This window comes from Alligator mississippiensis, chromosome 1 (assembly GCF_030867095.1).
Source record: "Alligator mississippiensis isolate rAllMis1 chromosome 1, rAllMis1, whole genome shotgun sequence".
NCBI classification, from domain to species: Eukaryota; Metazoa; Chordata; order Crocodylia; family Alligatoridae; genus Alligator; species Alligator mississippiensis.
The window spans coordinates 94,872,370-94,892,969 of NC_081824.1; the positions used below are offsets into that span (position 1 = coordinate 94,872,370).

General features: G+C 44.2%; 1 protein-coding gene across 6 annotated transcripts in view; it reads left to right on the plus strand.

Moving 5' to 3' along the window:
• Positions 1-20,600, plus strand: part of CCDC162 (uncharacterized) — a 153,004-nt gene that overhangs the window by 6,238 nt on the left and 126,166 nt on the right. For all 6 annotated transcript variants that reach the window (XM_059732773.1, XM_059732782.1, XM_059732784.1 and 3 more), the window contains exons 2-6: positions 10,420-10,578; positions 14,181-14,253; positions 14,788-14,898; positions 15,925-16,038; positions 18,736-18,930. In XM_059732773.1, the coding sequence (XP_059588756.1) occupies positions 10,433-10,578; positions 14,181-14,253; positions 14,788-14,898; positions 15,925-16,038; positions 18,736-18,930 (639 nt within the window). In that variant the 5' untranslated portion in view covers positions 10,420-10,432. The remainder of the gene's footprint in view (positions 1-10,419; positions 10,579-14,180; positions 14,254-14,787; positions 14,899-15,924; positions 16,039-18,735; positions 18,931-20,600) is intronic.

Consider the following 20,600-nt stretch of genomic DNA (forward strand, 5'->3'; position numbering starts at 1 on the left):
TGGAGGGATGCTTAATGAGTTTTTGGTGAGCTGTTGATGGCTGCAAGGATAGCCCTGCTGCTTGACAGGTGCCCCGTCCCCTGGTTGCCATCTTGGGCCTGGAAGTCCCACCCCCTAACCTCTGACTTTTGCCTCCTTTTGGGGTGGGGGTTTGCCATCTTGGAACTAGAAAAAACCCAACAAATTTATATATTAAAAATCAAACATCCACAATAACATTTTAATGTTATTTTTAAAATATATTTTTGTCCTGATTTGTGTGTTTGCGTTGTGATTGCATAATAGCTCAAAATGAAGTTTTACTTTTGCAGAGGTGTGGCGTGGTATGGGGGCATGGGGCTTGTGGCGGGGGGTTGTATGTGGGTTGTGGAGGAGAATGTGGGGGTATGTGTGAATGTGGATGGGTGGGAATGGGGTATGGGCTGCCCAGCGGGGTAGTGGGGGCAGCACACAGGAGCCATAGGGCAGCTCAGCATGGACTCTGTGGCTGCTGCAGGAAGCGCTGGGCAGCAATGAGGGGGAGAGGTCGCTTTTCCCCTGCACCAAGCACACTTCTGCCCTGCCAGTGCTGCTCTTGCTGCAGCTGTTCAGTGTGAGCAGACAAGTCTGCAGCAGGTGTGGGGTGGGTCGGGGCTGCGCGCAGGTCCCTGCCAGTACCAGGGGGCTGGGACCAGGGATGGCAGCAGCCAGAGGGAGATGCTGCTGCCTAGGCTGTGGAGCTACCCGGGGGTGGCAGGACATATCATGGCGGGATGGTGCCTGAGCCAGGTGAGACCAAGGGACCTGCCGCGGGCCAGACAAAGCCCTTCTGTGGGACAGATCCAGCCTGTGGGCCATATTTTGCCAACCCCTGGTCTTACGTTACTCTTAGGTAAGTTGGGGTATGCTCTTGGAGAAGAATATAGTTGCCTGCTCTGATATTCAGCATGATCTTGGCTCAACAATTGTCCTGGTAGAAGGGTGATGATACTGATTTATTGATGATCCACTTTAAGTGCCACTTGTGGAGATAGTCAGTGATGAGTTCCATGTCAGGACTCAGTAACTTTTCCAGTTCTGTCATATCAATTCTTTGGGCTACCGTGGCAACATTATCAGCATACATGTATCGCTTGGATGTTTTATGTGGGAAGTCTGAGGTATACAGAGAAAAGTACTGGTGCTAGCACTGACCCTTGGGGACACCTATACACGAGTACAGAGGCTGATCCAATGCGCTGGAATTCCAGCATGTCCAAGCAGACTCAATTAATTGCAGCAATTACTGCGTTCTAGCAGCCTCCTGTGTCTCATGTATCAACGTCCCCACACTTAAAATTGGCGGCGGAGATACCGATACATGAGATGCAGCAGTACTTTAGAGTGGCTTTTGGAGCCGCTCTAATTAAAGTACTGCCCCCCGGCCACATGTAAAAGTGCCCTGGGAGAGTCCATTCTTCAGAGTTTATACTCTGTTTTTTTTCTCCTTGGCTAGTAGTGTGAATGATCTGTTGGAGATTATGTTCATGATGAAAGCGCGTAGCTTGCAGTCAGGTATCATAGAGTGCAGTTTATATTTGAGGCTTTGGTGCCATAGGGCTCCTAGAGACATGCGTGGAGCCTGCTCCATCATCCAGCATGTCAGAATGTTAGGCCACAGCCCAAGTCTGGGTTCGTGCCCGGTATGCAAAGGCCAATAAAGATACCAGGGGTGAAAGTATAAAAATGATTTATTGCTAGCAATAAAAGGTGCAAGCGGAATAATCTCCCAAGACAAGCACAAGCACATTCAATACTGAGCCCCTTATATACCAGAGGTTGAATCTTCATAAGCATCCTTGTTTGCTAATTGGTTATAAAGAAGTGACGCAAGGAGTTCTTTACTGAGCATGTCTCTATACCTGTGTTTTAGCTATGTATCTCATTAACGTACATATATGTTCCATTAGCATATATCTTCCCCGCCTCGGGGTGTGATTTTTAGTATTTTAATGAGCTCTTTGCTCCAGTACCTCTGATTCTGTTTTTTGTTTTCAAGCTTCCTCTATCTAAGACTGTCTGCCCCTTATCATTGCAGATGGGCATTCGACACACAACATTCACTTTTGCTTAGGCTTTGCATAGTAGTTTCTAGGTCAAACCTTACATTTCCCTCATCTGGAGCATTTATAATTATTATTAATTATGATTGCTCCATTCAATTTGACTGGTCTTATTACAGAAGATTTTTCTACCTTGGTTCAATTTAAAGCAATTACTGGTACAATTCACTATTAAGAAACATTCAGAAGCATTAGCTGTTGCCTGAACCCGTACAGAAAACATGTCTCTGCTTTTCTCTTTTACAATAGTCCCCCACTTATATATATCCCCACACTAAAACCTTGAACAATTTCATAATAAGGCTTGTAAAACTTGATCAAAGATTGACAAATTATTCAAAGTTCCTTTCTTTTGAATAGGAATTTTAAGTCCCTTATTGGCTCCACCTTCCACTGTTCTCTGCCTCCGGTCCCGGAGTTTGCAGGAGTTTCTTCTTGTTCAGCCACCGGCTTTAGGCGACTGGAATGTATCCAAGTCTTGATTCCTTCGAGCTTTGCTGCCGTCGGGGTCGTTAAAAGTACTCTACATGGGCCCTTCCATCTGGCTCGAAGTGGTTCCTCGTTCCAATCTTTCACGAGAGCGTAACTTCCAGGTAATAATCGATTTTCCGGGGTAGGAGACTGGTTCTGTGTCTGCAGCACGTCCCGTACCTGCTGATGAATGGAAGACAAAACAGAAACCAAAGACCATACATATTCTCTAATCATTCCCTCTCCTAAAACATGTAACTGTTGTTCAGTACCCATGGGCAGACTCAGAGGGTAAGGCTTACCATACATTATCTCAAATGGGCTTAATCCCAATTTAGAATGTGGTGCGACCCTTACTCGCAACAGGGCCGAGGGTAGGGCCTCTGGCCATTTGAGTCGAGCTTCTTGGCAAATCTTTGCAAGGTGTCTTTTTAAGGTCTGATTCATACGTTCCACTTTTCCACTGGACTGGGGTCTCCAAGGGGTGTGTAAATGCCAGCTGATTCCCAGGAACTCAGAAACCTTTTGAGTAATTTGTGCAATGAAATGTGGGCCATTGTCTGACCCTATTCCTTTTGGAAGTCCGAAGCAAGGTATAATTTCTCGTAGGAGTGCCTTGACCACCTCTCGGGCTTGGGTAGTCCGACATGGGAAGCACTCAACCCAATTAGAGAAAGTGTCCACAAAGACAAGGAGATATCTCATCCCCTGTTGCCGGGGTAACTCAGTAAAATCCACGTGCCATTCTTCTCCTGGCCCATTGCCTATTCTCTGATGTCCTGAAGTTTCTTTTCTCCCTCCTTTTGGGTTATTTCTCTGGCAGACCTCACATGTCTCTGATACCTTCTTGGCAGCCTCTCTTAATCCCACTCCAGTTACATAGTGACTGATCCACCTTATCAGGGCCCTGGGTCCATAGTGGGTGCCATGTTGAGCTCTCTTCACTACCACATGAACCCAGGCAGCTGGGATGATAATGCGGCCATCCTTTGCTACTAGCCACCCGTGCTCCCCCTTCTTTGCTTGAAACTCTCTTATCAATTGTTTGTCTCTTTCCCCGTACTGTGGTGTCACAGGCTGGTATAAGTCTGGGAGGAGAGGTAACAGATTACTTACTTCGGGCAGCAAGTCTGTCTGAGGTTTTTTAGCTGCTTTCTTTGCTGTAGCGTCAGCAAATCGATTACCTTTTGTGGATGAATTATCATTTTTCTTTTGATGAGCTTTGCAGTGCATTATCGCTACTTCTTTTGGTTCCCAGACTGCCTTAAGGAGGGCTTTTATCTGCTTACTATGTTTAATGCCTGTTCCTTTTGAATCAAGTAGACCTCGCTCTTTCCATAGTGCTCCGTGAGCATGTAAAACAAGGAAAACATATTTAGAGTCAGTATAAATATTGACAGTTTTGTTGGCCGCCAATTGCAAAGCCCGAGTCATAGCAATGAGTTCAGCCTTTTGAGCTGAAACAGATGGGTTTAAAGGTCCTGCTTCTATCACATTCTGTGCAGTCACGATAGCGTATCCGGATTTTCGAATTCCATTCTCCATACTCGAGCTGCCATCAGTGTAGAACTCCAGGTCAGCTTTTTCAAGAAGTCTGTCTCTCAAATTTGGTCTTGAAGAATAAACAGTTTCCAATGTTTGCAAACAGTCATGCACAAGATCTGGTGTGTCACCCATAGATGGCAACAGTGTTGCTGGATTTACATTGTGAGAAATGGCTAATTTTATTTCAGGCTTATCTAGGAGGATGGCCTGATATCGAGCCATTCGTCCCGGAGTTAACCAGTTCCCTCCTTTCTGTTCCAAGACTGTAAGTACCGCATGAGGAATATATACAATCATTTCATGGCCTAGGGTTAATTTTTCAGCTTCTTGTATTAGCAGACAGGTAGCAGCAACAGCCCGGAGACAAGCAGGTCATCCACATGACACAAAGTCTAATTTTTTTGAAAAATATGCCACTGGTCGTTGCCAGCTACCCAATTTCTGTGTTAAGACTCCCACGGCTACCCCACCTCGGTCATGCACAAAAAGGGAAAAAGGCTTACTCATGTCCGGTAGTCCTCAGGCGGGTGCTTCAATGAGAGCCTGCTTTAACTGGCAGAATGCTTGCTCACACTCTTCAGTCCATTCGAGTACCTCTTCATCTCCGTGTGTTGCCTCATATAGAGGTTTTGCAATAACCCCAAAATTTGGAATCCAAATCCTGCAAAAACCTACTGTACCTAAAAATCCTCGTAGTTGTTTCTTTGTTATTGGGGGTGCCAGCTGGCATATAGCTTCTTTTCTTTCAGGCAACAGGGCTCTCTGACCAGGCTGTAATTCAAATCCCAAATATGTGACCTTCTGGGATATGGGCTGCATCCTTTTCCTGGAAACACGATACCCTTGTTGACCCAGAAAATTAAGGAGGCAAATTGTTCCTTCCAGGCAGCTTGCTTCAGTGGTGGCTGTTAAAAGCAAGTTATCTACATATTGCAAAAGAGCACAGGACAGTGGCAATTCTAGCCTGCGTAAATCCTTGCTTAATGCATTGCCAAATAAGGTTGGGCTGTTTTTAAATCCTTGGGGTAAAACAGTCCAGCACAACTGAGTCTTAATGCTAGTATCTGGGTCTTCCCATTCAAATGCAAATATTTCCTGAGATCCCTTCTCTACCGGTATACAGAAGAAAGCATCTTTTAAATCAATAACCGTAAACCAATTATGATCTGGGTTCAAAGCAGATAGCAAGGTGTACGGATTAGGCACGGCCGGGTATATACTCACAACCACTTTATTTACAGCTCTCAAGTCTTGGACGAAACGATATTCATTACTCTTAGGCTTCTTCACAGGCAAGATGGGTGTGTTAAAAGCTGATGTACATTCACGGAGAAGGCCATACTCCAGGAACCGTTCAACTAACGGCTTCAGTCCTTTCCTGGCTTCCATCCGCATTGGATATTGTTTCACACATGGAGGCTGGGCCCCTGGCAAAAGTTGAATCTTCACAGGGTCAGCATTTTTAGCCTTCCCAGGTCGGTGACCTGCCCATACCCATGGAACAACAGCATCGAGCAGGGGTTGAGGAATATCCGGTGTACTCTCCTCTTGGAGAAGGCCGAGAAGGCAAGCCTGTAAATGCCACCCCTTTTCAGGAGGCACTGTTAAAAACATTTGCCCATCCTGGAACGACAACGTAGCTTGCAGTTTACAGAGGAGGTCTCTCCCTAAAAGGGGAACGGGGCAGTTTGGCATGTACAAGAATTGATGGGTAACTTCGGCCTGCCCAATATTACAGGTCATTGGCTGTAGGAAGGATCGTGTTACTGCCTTCCCTGTAACCCCTACCACCGGCACAGTCTTTTTACTTAAAGGTTTCAGTTTTTGAGTTAAAACAGAATGGGCAGCACCTGTATCTACGAGAAAATCTACCAATTCATCTCTGTCCCCTAGTTGCATTTTAACCAGAGGCTCGTCAGGGGACACTGGGATCTGGGTTATCTTTCCCTCCCGGGCCTCCGGTCCCCTTCAATCTGAATCCCTTCCAAAAGCGAACAATCCACTGCTCTCCTCTTTCTTTTTTCACCTTCCCCAACTTTTCGATAAGGGCATTCCTGCTTCCAATGTCCTTTTCGTTTGCAAAAGGCACATTGATCTTTCTCTAATGGACCCCGTCTCTGCGGCTGTCTCCAGGATCCCTCATCTCTAGGTTTTCTCGTGATTGCAGCTGCCACTAGGGCTGCCTGCATTTTCATCTTTCTCTCCTCTTTCTTGTCCTGTTTCTTTTCCTGAACACTTTCTCGGTTAGTAAATACTTGGTAAGCAATGTCTACTAGTTGGGAAATAGGCATACCTGTTGCTCCGTCTGCCTTCTGCAACTTCTTTCTTACTGTTAATAGTGTCTGGTGCACTCTGAGCCATAAAGATCATATTTACCATGCGAGCGTTCGATGCATCCTCCGGATCCTCACGAGTATATTGTCTGAAAGTATTGTAAATTCTTTCCAAAAAAGCACTCGGGGTCTCATTAGCCTCCTGTCGAATCTCATACACCTTACTGAGATTTTGAGGTTTTTTCACAGCATCCCTCAATCCTCGGAGGATATATTCTCGATAGGCATGGATGGAGGTCATATCTTGGTCTGGTTTCCAATCTGGCTCCTGGATGGGGACATGATCATCTCTATTTCCTTGCAGGTTCCCTGCAATAATTTCCTTTTCCACGTACTCACGAGCTTTGTTCACTACCATTCTTCTTTCCTCTGGTGTCAACAAGATATCTAGAAGAGACTGAACATCTGCCCAAGTTGGGTTATGGGTTTTGAAAATCATTTTAAACTGGTTCTATACCTTTTCAGGATTCTCTCTCAAGCTGGGGTTATTGTTCTTCCAATTATACAAATCTGAGGTATTAAAAGGAATGTGCACAAAGGTTCGACGGTAGGTTGGCTCACCGTCATCTTTGAGAGGCTCAGGTACCACTTGTTCTCTTAGGGGAAATACCCCATTTCCCTTCCCATGGCCAGAATCAGATTCCCTGTGATGTTTTCCCTTAACCCCGGAGTCTGCTTCTAACTGTACTCTCCATCCTCCTCCCGGGCTTATATCAGGAGAAGTCGGGGAGTTTGGAGATTGCCAAACACCTGACGGCCATGGTTGGCGCTGTTCCAGATCCCTATGTCGGGGAGTATTTACAACTTCTGCCTCGGGGGGGGGGAAGAAGCAGGAAGAGCAGATGCCAACGAGGAATCAGATGAATCAGGAGGAGGAGGAGGAAGAGGATAAGGTAAAGGCAACACAGGGGGAAGAGCCTCCGGCTCCGGACAGTCCAGGACAGGATTTGCAGCTGGTCGAGCCACAGCCATCTCACAGATCCCAACCCCCTCCCCCAATCCACATTCCTCCAAAACTTTTTTATCTCTACAAAGAGACATAAACCCTTGCGCATACATCAATTCCTCCCATTTACCATTCTGCCGGCAGAACAAAATCAATTGTAAGATGGTATTATAATTACTTCCCTCCCGAGGCCAATATTCTTTATCATCTAGCTGATAGCGTGGCCATGCAGTTTCACAGAAGAATTTAGCTTTCTTCTTAGTCATAGCATCCTCACCAAACTCTGCCCAATGTCTCAATACACAAGAGAGGGGGGTACATTTGCTAACCTTACTGTTAATAGTACCCATGGGCATTCGACACACAACATTCACTTTTGCTTAGGCTTTGCATAGTAGTTTCTAGGTCAAACCTTACAAGAACAGACTTAATCAAGTCTGCTGGAGCACAGAAATTGATGCGCTCTGGTAGCCTTCTGCATCATGTTTATCAGTGTCCCTGTGCGTCTCCATGCTGAAAAAATGGCAGTGGGATATTTTGAAATAAAATATGTTTGATGAGCTTTATTTCAAAGTGCCCCACCGCCATTTTTTCAGTGCAGGGATGCTGATATGTGACGCATGGGTGCTTTTAATTAGTGCAGCTCACTTATTAAAGTGCCCAGTGCCTCATCCTGGAGCACATGTAAAAATGTCCTATACAGTATCAATAGGTGGCTGTAAGGCCACACCATTTTCTGCCTCATTTCAAATCCATATTCGGTGTCAGATGTAAGTAACATAACTTGGTCAATGGTATACTGCTTTTTTCCAAAAGCCAGCTTGTTCTTTTGGGAGCTGGGAATCAATGATGTTGTGTATTCTATTCAGGGTTATGTGCTCCATGAGTTTGTATGTAACGCATAGTAGTGAGATCAGTCAGTAGCTCTTTGGATCCTCTGGTGTTTTATTGGGTTTCAGGATAACAATGATGTTACCTTTTCTTCCGGTTTTTGGAAGTCTGTGACTTTCTTTTACACATTAATTTCCAAAGTCATCTTTTCATTGTGGTTCTGAACTTGGTAACAGATTCTTGGAATATTTTATCTGGGCCAGCAGCCTTCCCAGTCTTTTGGACCCACCTACAAACTAAAAAAACCACTGAGCAGCAAACAAACATATAATTCTTTCCAATGACTCATTCCGCCGTCACCGAGGACAAGTCTCACACAGACTTCCCTGTTTTTAGCTCTGTTTGCTTTATATTTGTAGGGAGTCTAGCATAATGCAGGGTTGAGATGCAATCACAATAGGTAGAATTACTGATTATTATTTATTGTTGTTACTCTATACTCCTGTTGAGCTAAGGAATTTTTTTTAATACTTAATGCTCTGTAAAAAGCAGTTTGTGTGACTGAATTTTTTCCAAATAGTTTTGGTTGGAAAAAGTGGACAGAAAAAGTGTTTTAACAATTTGTTTTGGCATTTTTTAAGTAAAACATTTGCATTTTTCATTTTGGAATGAAGTTTTGAGACCAACAATTGCTAAATTGAGTTGAAAAAAAATAAAAAGAAAGGAGATTTAATTTCATGTCCAACCAAAATATTTTTGTTCAATCCAAATATTTTTTTGCTACAGGCAGTAAGACAAAAAACTAAATAAATTATTGGCATAGCTGAACTTCATAACAACCTTGTCTACTGAGGATAAAATGCTAACATTGTTGCTGATAACAATTATACACAAAATGGTAATTTTCACTTAAAAACTTACAATACTGCTAGAGAGCTGAGTGAATCTTGAGGGGAAAGGGAGGGACATCCCAGCATGTACCTTTGTTAGACAGTTACTTGGTAATTCACAAAAAAAAAACCTCCCATCAACCTGTGAAGATGACAATAATGTTTGTAAATGCCAAATTGAATAAGGATCCAAATCTAAGGATACAACAGAGCGTGGTTCCAGATTTTAGAACTGGAAATTAGGATCTAGAACTACTTTACCAATTCTAGTGGACCTAGTTTTCCCCTAAAACTCAGTAAAAGGCTTTAGAGACTGGTAAATTTGTCCAAAAACACAGTTTCAAGGGGATGTAAACTATTTGCAAATCCCTATTTGTTTCTGGAATAGTTTCTTCTGGGAAAAAAGGGGGAAACTTTTTGGACATGCCAAATATTTTGTTCTGGAAATGTTGAACCAAAACACATGTTTTCCATTTCAATACAGTGGGGCTTTATGTTTTTGTTTTTTGAAATGCAGCTAAATTAAAAAGAGTGGGGGGTCAAACCATCCTGGATTGACAGCAAAGGATATTTTTGGTGCATGTTGTTTTGCTGGGGGGCATGGAAGCTTCTATTTTGGTTTGACCTGAAGAAGTTATATATTTTTCCTTTTCAGTTCCTCACTTTGGTAACTGAAACAAAATGATCCATTATTTAGCCAGCTCTGCTTTCCCTACCCAACAGAAAATTCCCAGTGTTGATGATTAGGCCATTACTTATAATTATCTCATTTATACAACACATATCACCCCATATCTTTGTGTGCATATGTACTGGCAGGTGAGGCCAGAGGCATAGAGAGCTCCATCAATGCCTGGGTTTGGGGGTGGAGGGAGAAGGGATTACGTGCACTAGGGAGGGGACAGAGTTTTACCTGCCCTGGCTCTGCACTCATGCAGCAGCTGCTACAGCTATGGCTGCTGCTGTAGCAGCATGGCCTTTTGCTGCTGCCTCTGGGGGACAGGTTTGCTACACACCAGCTGCAGCAGCTTGGTGGTGCAGCCTTCCTGGGGGTTGCCCCTTGTTCCCTATTCACTCCCTCTCCCTGCCCAGACAACCTGCTGGGCACAAGGACTCTCTGAATGGAATGGGAGACACTAGTCTCTCCCCTCTGCCTCACAAATACAGTTTTGGGGAGGGCTGCTTCTACCTGGCTCTTACAACTGGTCAGTGCTGAGCTATTCCTGCTGCGCTAAAGATTTGGGGTGGAATGGTGCCCCCTCTGTGTACTTGAGAGAGGAAATCTGTCTCAAGGCTTCTATTTTACTTTATTTTGCTTACAGACTTGGTGTCAAAATGTACAACAGTGATGACGTTTACAAGATCTCTTCCACTGAGAGAGTCCAGCAGCTGGAAAAAGAATTGGCAGTCCAGTTGGCAGAGTTGAAGGGAGAAATAGAAGATAATGGAGTTCTGCAAGGGACATCAAATAAGGTGTACAGGTAAAGAGAATCTCTAGGTGAATGGGGAAGAGAGGGGCAATTATAACTACAAGGTATTTAATAAATGTAGATCAGTAATTCTCAACCGGGGTATAGCAGCAACCTGGGGTGCCTTGAGATCCTTTCAAGGGTGCCACACAATGTTAGCACTGTTAGGTGTGCAAGCATGATTCACAAGATAAACCCAGAGATTTCAAACAGGAATCCATAGTATCAAAAACATTCTGACCTGCCATGGGCTTTCTGAATTTTTTTTGCAACAGAAGAATTACTTTTCTATAGTCAAAAAATGAGTGAAACCTGAGGGGTGCCCTGAGTCTAAAAAGGATAAGAATTGCTGATATAGATAAAAGTCTGCTCCCTTTACTCTTTTCCCCACCTTGGTACAAATCATACATACCTAGAGAGGTGCTTGACATAGAGCAGGGGCGGAAAATTATTTTGGCTGGAGGGCCCCGTCCCAGTTGCCATCTTGGGACTGGAAGTCCCGACCCCTAACCCCTGACCCTTGCCACCAGAAGTCCCTCCCCTTTCCCTGGAAGTACTCCTTTTGGGAAGGGGGTTTGTTATCTTGGAACCAAAAAACCCCCCAAATTATATACTAAAAATCAAACCCATAATAACATGTTTTAATTTTATTTAAAAAAAATATTTTTGTTCTGTTTGTGCAGTGTATATAAAGGTGATTCCATAATAGCTCAAAATAAAGTCTTACTCTTGTGTATTACAGGAGTGTGAAGGGGTGAGGGGTAGGGGTTTGTGGGGGTCTGTGTGTATATCTGCATGTGGGGGAGTGTGGAGGTATGTGTGGATGTGAGTGGGTGGGTATGGGGGGTTTGTGGGGGTGTGTGGGTGGGTATGGGTTTTGTGGGGGGCTTGGGTGTGCAGAGGGGGAGGATGGCTAGGGGTGTGTGTGTGGTGGGGTATGTGCACATAGCAGTGAGCAGGGCTCCCCCAGAGTCGTGGGTGCATGTGCGGGGGGGTACATGTGGGGTTTGTGGAGGGTGTGGTAGATGTGTGTGTGTGTGTGTGTGTGTGTGGGAGGGAGGGAGGGAGGGTGTGGTCATGGGGTTTGCGGGGGAGGGTTTGTGGGTATGGTGGGGTGTGCATGGGAATCTCCCATGTGTGCCCCCCTGAGCTGGTCAGCACCCGCCCCCACCCCTGACCTACAACAGTGCGGAGCCTACACACACTGCAGTGCCTCCCTGCCAACAGTGTGCAGCCCCAGCACACCCCATGGCTGCTCCACATGGCCTGACCATAGCATACTCTGCCGACCCCTGGGCATGCAGCAGGGCTGGGACAGCTCCATGGCAGGACTGCCTTTCTAGGCAGTTCAGGTGGCAGCAGATCCTTCTGGTTGCCTCTTCTGCTGGCCCCAGCCCTGTGGTAGTGGTGGGGATCCATGTGCACAGCCCTGACCTGGCACGCCATGCACCTGCTCTGGACTCACCTGCCTGGGCTAAGCAGCAGTACCAGCCAGGCAGAAACTTGCTCAGCACAGTGGGAAAGTGTCCCCTCCCACCTCGCTGCCACCAGGTAGTTCTCGCTGCAGCTGCACTGGGCTGCCCTGCGCCGCCTGCACTATCACCGCTGCCCTGCTGGGCAGCCCAGAGATGGCAGTGACGGAGCCCGGCAGTGATGGAGCAAGGGAGCCCGGTGCAGCATGGGGTCCAGGTGGCTATAGTGAGACCTGTCCAGCAGCAGCAAGGGGCTGCTCTCACCCCATGACGAGCAATAGTTTCTGCCTGGCGCCACTCCTGCTGCTGCTCACCTTGGACGGGCGAGTCTGGAGCAGGCATGGGGTATGCCAGGTTGGGGCTGTGCGTGCAGGTCCCCACTGCTACTGCAGGGCTAGGTCCAGTGACGGCAGGTGGAAGGAGCCGCTGCTGCCTAGAAAGGCAGTCCCGCTGTTGAGCTACCCCTGCCCCGCTAAATGCCCAGGGGCAGCAGGATGCACCACAGCTGGGCGGTGCCTCAGCCAAGCAGAACTAAGGGACCTGCTGCAGGCTGGATCTGGCCCATGGGCCATATTTTGCCTACTCTTGTCTTAGAGGCTTGGATTCACAGCTCAGAATCAGGTATCTTTCTTTTTTTGAGAAGCTTGTGTCTGCCACTGACTCGTAGCAATAAAGCAAATTAATTAAAACGGTGGATTTGTGTTTTTTTTAGAAAGTGCAATTTTATGTTTTAGATCCCAAACAAAATGTAATCTCCTCTGCAACCTTGATTATCCTTCCCTACACCTCTTGCAGTGAAAAGAAGTGCATTTTAATGCTGTTTCCCCTACTTTCCTGTTGGCCATGATTCTGTTGCCCTTACTCAAGTGAGACTTGGTCACTTGCTATTTTAAAATGCCCATTCCTTTTATGTAGTTGTATAATACATTCAGGTAACATTTTTCCATATGTTTTAATGCATAGACATTAACAAAAATAGACATCCACTATCAATTTCTCTCCCATTCCACATCAGTTCTCATTCTTCCTGTTGCCTTACCAGAGGCAAAGCGAGCTCCTTCAGTAGCTTGGACAGAGTGTGGGGAAGGGACAGGGCAGGGCAGTCTTACCTGCTGTGGTGCCAGCTACCTGGGTGCCCACCAGTATGGTTTCTCCTCTAAATCAGTACCTAGGACTGGTGCCCTGCTCACCGCTGTATATGCTACTGTGCCTTGCTCATTTACTAGCATTAATTAAGATCAAGTCATGTCATCCAGGCCTCACTTAGGAGGCAAAACTTCTCTTTACTGGGAGATTTAGGATGGCCTACATGACAGGCTGCAGTCTTTTGTAGAGATAATGAAGCTAATGTGGGTCCTGAGAGCAGTTCAGCTTCAGTGTTGTGCATGTTGGCACAGGCTGATTTGCTGAGTCGTAAAGTTAAATACGCCTGTGCTGAGCTCAACATTGTTCTGTCTAGACTGCTACAAGTACCTGGACTAGCCAATGGTAAACTAGCTGTATCAGTGCAGTATTTCACTTGGGTTAAAATAGGCTGTGCTGTCCCTGTTCTGGTTCTGGAGCTTAAGTGGTTCAAGGACCCAAACTAGTCTTTCATCCTGGCAGTCATCATTTGGAGCTGGCATAGGTATTTGCTACCTTGTGCCACGTAGACAAACTCTTTGAACTCAGTCAGGTGTATCTACAATGGAGGCATTCCCTTTATTATGTACATCTGTACATGTCATGTGTGTATAATATAAGCTCTTTTTTACTATGGACAGGTTATTGGAATTTCCAAATTACAAAGCATGTTTACAAAGGAATGCCATGACATGGCTAGTGATGATGTAGTCATCCAAAGCTTTGGGGGCAGAGATATAATAATACTGAATACCAATATACCGTTAAGGATTTAGCTAGAGACTGTGGGAGCATTCAGCCCCAACATTCTGGGATTTCCCATATTGACAAATGTTATGTAGATACAGAATATTTTTTCAGCCCTAAAGGACTCTTGCCCTATGGATAGTATTTAACACCACTTTATGCTACCTGGATTGTGTTGGGCCTCATAAATAGTGACAAAAAACTACATTAACAGGCACTGCTTTGTTTCCTGTTTATTTTTCTATAACACTCTTGTGGATAATCTTTCTGCAGCTCTGTTCCAATTCCAAAGGACGCATCTTATTTCAGGAAAGAAAGAGAGATGATACTGAAGAAAGGTTTACAGGTAACTAAGCATATGATGGCATGACAAAGACCCTTTAGCTATATTCCAAATACGTAGTAACTAAAAACTGATTTTGGATAAAGTGGATTTTTTTCATGAACAAAGGGCTGTGATTCTTGTCTCCATTTTTAACAATTAAATGCTTAGAGAGCAGGAATAGTTCTAATATAGGGGCTTGCAACTTAGTAAAAGGATACTTTTTCCTCTGAAAAATGTATTCTTGTAATATTAGTAATTTTGGACCCAGTTCTGCAGCTTTTGGCATAAGACTGTCCCTACTCAATTCAAAGGCTGCAGGACCAAGCTTATAACAAAGTTTTCTTTAACTGAAAATAAAATCATTTTGATATCCTAGGTTGTGGAGAGAAAGAAGCCTGCCACTAAGACCTTTCTGGGAAGGGCGGCTTTATCTTTTACAAAGCGTGAATACTCCACAGGAGTGAGTCCTGTCCCTGTGCCTCTGGAACATCTGTATTTTCAGTTGGGAGCACACAGCATCTATCTGTCTGAGAGTTGGTTGCCGTTTGTTTGCAGGTGGCCGAGGTGAAACCTCTCGTTGTTCAGGCTGATGTCATGCAGAGGGAGCTGGAGAGCTGTCTGAGACGAGAGTACACAGAAGAAAACCTGCCTCTGCTGCTGCACCAGGTATTTTCACTTTGCTGTTCAAGGAGTGGCATAGTGTTTCAACACGCTTGTCCTATGGTGACAGACACTGTCTCTCACTTAAAGGAAGGATTACACGAAACTACATCCATGAAAATGGTTTGCTGAAAGTGTTTCCTTGGAGAATGGTGAACCACCTGTGCTGTTCTGTTTGGTATATAAACAGGTGTCCAAGACATCTGGGACAGTCTGGAACAACTTCCACGTTTTTTTTTCTTCTCTTTCTCTTTCAGTGGGGTTAAGAATAATGCTTACATTTTTAGTGCTAGTGGGCTGCATTCTAGCATCTTCCCTGAAAATAATAATATTTTACTTCTAAAAATAGCAGCATTTTCTTCACTGCAATTATTTGAGAAGAAAATTGCTATTCTGTGGGGAGGAAGGGGTAGTGGGGCAGAGCACAGGTCCCAGTTGACTGACCAGCTGCTCTCTTTTCCATATAGGACATGCTGGGAACATCTACATGAGATGTCTACTGTGCACCTAACTAATTAGCTGTGCAGTAAATGTATGTCTACACATGTGCCCCTATTAGGCAGGCGTAAATTAATTTACTCTGCAGCAGGACAGTACTTGTAAATGCAACTAAATACAAGTACTATCCTGCCATAGAGTAAAAAACCCTGCAGCAGAGCATGTGTAGGTGCTGCTCCAGATGGCTGGGGCACGAGGGTGCTTCAGTTCAACGACTGCCTGCTGACTAGTCCCACACTGAAGCACCCTTGTGTCCCATCCAGCCCCTCTGCAGCACATTGAACTGGGTTGGAGCAGTCCTGGCTGGTAGGGTGACCCCCGGGCCTCTGCCAGCTGGGGCTGCTCTGACCTGGCTTGTTGTGCTGTGCTCCTGGGTGTACGTGCAGACATGGTGCAATAAGCTCTAGGGTTTATTTAAGTACGCTAATGGCACATGTAGATGTGCCCTATTACTACTACTTTAGTTCCCCATAACCTGAAGCTGTTGCCATTTGCTTAAATGTGACATATTGGTTATTTTTGGTTTTATTAAAGTTTTTTACAGACAGAATTACCCAGCTGGTCCAAAGCAAATATTTGCACCTGCTAAGGTGGCAGAGATTCTGTAAGCACAGCAGTGTTATTGAACGGCTCTATCCTCTCTATCAGGTATGAACCAAAAAAAAGGAGCAAAGTACATACCATGATTGTGTGCCTCATTATGAAATATAAAGGAGTCTGTTTCGTACTCTAGTGTCAAAGCCTAGGGTCATTACCAGTAAAATAGACAGAAGTGTTGTTTATACTTCTGTAACATCTAAGGTGGCCTTGGAGTTTCCAGCAACAGAATTAAAACACAAGGCTATCCCTGAAGAAATTTACAGTCAGATGATGGGAAGGAATTCTGAATATAAATGATCGGTGTGTAGTAGGCATGTGTCTTGTTAGTTACACATCTGTTGCTTACGTTTAAAGGTAAGCACCAGGTGGGCAGTACTCTGCTTATGCAGATCATTTCAAAGGAGTGTTAATACCACATTTTTTAATAAGTGGAATTGCCTAGGAGTCTGTCCCAGGTTTAATAGTGTTCAACATCTATATTGTGAACTGGCAAATGGGATTTGTGTCCACTTTGTAAATTTGTGCATGGTGATGAACTGGGTGAGGCAAAAAACACCCCAAAGGACAGGATTAGGGTTCAAAATAGCCTTGATAGTTTGGAAAAGTGGTCCAACATGAATAGGATAAAATTCAATAAAGGCAAATGTGAAGTACTGTATCTAGAAAGGCATAGTCAAATGTACAGACACAAAATGGGGAATAACCAAGAAGGATGCAGTATTGCAGTAAAGCACTTGGGAGTTTTGTGGACCACAAGCCGAACAGGGGCCAATAATGTAATATAACAGCAAAAAAATTGGACTAGACCCCTTGAGCTTTCTTCTAGCCCTATTTTTTCTTTGATCAGTCTGCATGATTAGGTATTCTTTATATTTTATATATTTACAGAATGTAGCTTTGAAAACTTATAAAATGCTTTGCTTATAGCATGTGTATAATGTACATCATTCATTTGCAATTCAGAGTTTTTTAATAGTACATCTTCCTAGAGGACCTCTGTTGCTCTAATGCTCCAAAATCCCTGAGCATTGAAATCGTCCAAAGCTGTACATATCTCTGGTAATGACCTTAACACAGTAATCTCACATTTAGCCCAGCAAGCTAGTAAGTTAAAACCACATGGCTTGGCAGCCTGTAGCATTACATTGGTTTATTTGGCATAATATGTTTGATGGCTGAAAGTCACAGGCATTAGACTATAACCTGGGATAATGTCACAGAAAGGGCCTTTCTCTGAAAATGAGCAGTTCAACATGAGTGCATCCCAGGAAAGTGGAAGGCTCTTGCCCTTTTCAGCTTTCTGTGTTCCCATTTATTGCATTTCAGACAATGCTGTGCTGATTTAGTTCTATGTGAGGTCTTTAGGTTACCAAAGGAAGCACCTTTCACAGAAAATGCAGCTTTCACCTCTAAGACAGCTCAGCTTTGTGTGACGGAAGAAAACAAATTCCAGCGCAATAATTTGAAATGATTTTCTTTCCAACATGTAAATACGGTTCTTATAGGCTTATTCACAATCCCGAAAAGTTATAGTTAAATTGTTGATGAAATTTTCCATTAAGGATTTTATGTAGCTATATAGTAAATGTTTCTTCTATTTTCTATCAAATCTGCCTGTACCGATACTTTCACTAAATCTTCTGATTTCAATGTGGATGTTTTGAGCTTCCTCTTGGTTTCAGTCAGATGTCTAGAAGCATCCTCATAGTGTTATGCTAGCAGCATGGGAGATCAAGAATGGAGGAAACATAAGAAAGAACTTCTGCTTGATATTTGAACAACACTTTTATGAACAAAGACTCAAAAGAGAGTCAATAGATTGATCTCTGTGACACAAGATACAAAATGCTGGGTGGATTATTGTCCAGCCTGGATTCCAGTATGACATCATGCACTTATTAGCAATATTGTTGGCAGCCTCCTAAAAGAGGCCAAGAACAGAAGGGACCTGGAAGCTGAATAGCTTTCCATTAATTATTACTAGCCAAGACATGGATATGCTGAAGGAATATTTAGAAAAGCTTGAGCAACTCTGTCTTCAGCTGACCCTCTTTTTTGTGGCTAAGGCCTTCACCTGAATGCAAGAAAACATGTGCTAGTGTGATCCTGTGGTTGCTCAGTATTCTAATAACTTTGGATTCTGGAATTTGTTTTTGACAGCTGGCATAGATTGGGAAACTAAAGGGAACCAATATTTATAATTTGGCCCTTAGCTAGACTAAGTTAAAACACTTTTAAAATGTTAACAGTGGAAAATGGGAAAGAAATGATAAAATTCCTTTCCTGTTTCTGATCAGCTCCTTTCCATTAAGAACATTATTTAATAGGGCTACCAGTCTAGGAGCTTTCATAACCCTTAAGTTATCTACCTGAGATATGAGAAATGTTTTTAGAAAGTTCTGGAATTGTGGTGGTGACATCATTCACTTTCCCCAGAAGTCATTGTTGGCATCCAGCATCCACATTTTTAGACAGCTGAATGCATTCATTACAGCGTCTATTCCTACAAATAGCAACTGCTAAGAAATACTCTATTTGCAACTGAGGCTCACCTTAACTTTACACTGCCAATATCATGTTTGTTTCTTTTTTGGTGTGTAACTGTGGGAAACAAGAGCCTTGAAATGACTCCCAGATTGGAATTTCTCATGTGGCAATAATTCAATGTTCTTTTGGCCAATAAATAGAGAACAACTCCACACACGACAACTGTATTAGTTCTTTTTTTTGTCTCTTTCTCTCTAGAAGCAAGTTGGTCACATTATGGAGGAGTACAATGATGCAGTTCAGAGGGCTGCAAGGCTATCAGTTGCCCGAGAAAACTTCCTGACAGGAAAGAAAAATCCTGTAAATGTGGTGACCCAGGAAGACCTAGTTATTTACACACAGTGGCTAGTGTGTCACCTACACTCACTCAAGGCCATTCACAGCTATCTTAGGGTAAGAAGAGCAAGAGAAAAATGATTTGACTGAAGTGGAGGATGAGAGGGTATCTGAAAACTGAAGGCAGTTTTGTTTTGGGTGAGGGAAATCCTTGCAGGAATGCTACAGCCAGGGTAAAAATGTCAACAACAAAAATCGAAAACCAGGTAGGTTTTTTTAAACCAGGTTAAACCTACAAGAAATCCAAAGATGTGAAACACACTCCAGTGTCAAAATGCCCGATGACAGGCTGGTAAACCACACAACTCTGTTAGCAGAGTACATAGCTCTGTTGGCTTCCTGAGTTAAGTGTGGGGTAAGACATCCCTGAGTTTAAGATAGCTGTGATTAGCTACTTGGGATTGATAAGGTCTGGGGCAGTGGCTCTCAAGCATTTACGGCTGAAGACACCTCTCATTAGAACCCAGGCACCCCTCAGAAAATACTAGCTCTTAGCTTTCACTTGTTTTTTGAATATGGAAAAATAATAGAACAATTGTTCTGTTGCAAAGAACTCAGAAATACCTCAACGGGGCAGAATGCTTTTGGCACTGCAGATTCCTATTTGAACTCTGAGTTTTCTTGTGTATAATTTATGGGCATGGGCAAATCTAGAATTTTGAAAACAGGGGTGCAGATGATATGGTGCATCATTACATATAACACAACACACATTTTTCTTCAGTTAAAAAGAAACTAGAAGTTTCACTAATAAGTACGGACATAGAGCTATATTATTCAATTTAAGATTGAAGCAAAAAAAATAATTTTACTGGAATGTATATTAATTTGCTATATCATATATTATGTATAAAAACACAACCTAGGCAAAAATAATCCAAATATGTTGTTTTATTAGTCCCGGAGTCATTAGAGTTAAATGTACGTCTTTTTTTGAGATTCATAAAACAAAATCAAGCTTTCTTGAGCATCTAGATAGTGCCTCCAATGCTTTATTGAAAGTGATTTCCATGCTTGTGCTAATGTTCACCTGAGTTAATATTTCCACACCTGAGTTAATGTCTTTAGCTGTTGAAGGAATCAAAATGGGGTACAAGTGCATCAGTGCATTGCCCCTAGATCTGCCCCTGTTTGCATAGTGCTAACATTGTGAAGCACCCTGCAGCACACTTCAAAGGATCTCATTGCAGCCCAGGTGCTGTAGCAGCCTGGTTAAGAATCACTGGTCTAGGACAGAGGTCCTCAACCATTTGCCCCACAGGCCAGTATTAGGCCCTGCGGTCTGGAACCATGGGCGACTGGTGCCACCTTAGTCAGGGGTGGCACATGCTCCCCCCTTCCAGCAACCAGTCAGTGACTGGGGTGGGGGTGGTCCCAACATGGCCAATCTCACCAACCCGGGGGGTCCCCCCGTGGGCAGCCAATCTAACTGACTTGGGGGGGGTACCCCCATGGCTAATTGCACCGAGTGGAAAGCAGCTGTGGCACTCTCACTCCTTGGCCAGTGCTCACAGGGAGGGGCACTGGAGCTCCCGCCTGCCCCCCTGCCCATCACCTAAGTGGAGAGCGCTGCCTGTTAGGGGGTGCACGTGCACTCCCATGCACCCCTTATGCATCGCCACTGTTCAGAAGGTCACCTAGTCTAACCCTCTGCTCAAGGCAGGATCATCCCTGTCTAAACTATCCCAGATAAATGCTTGTTGAGCCTGCACTTAAACACTTCCAGT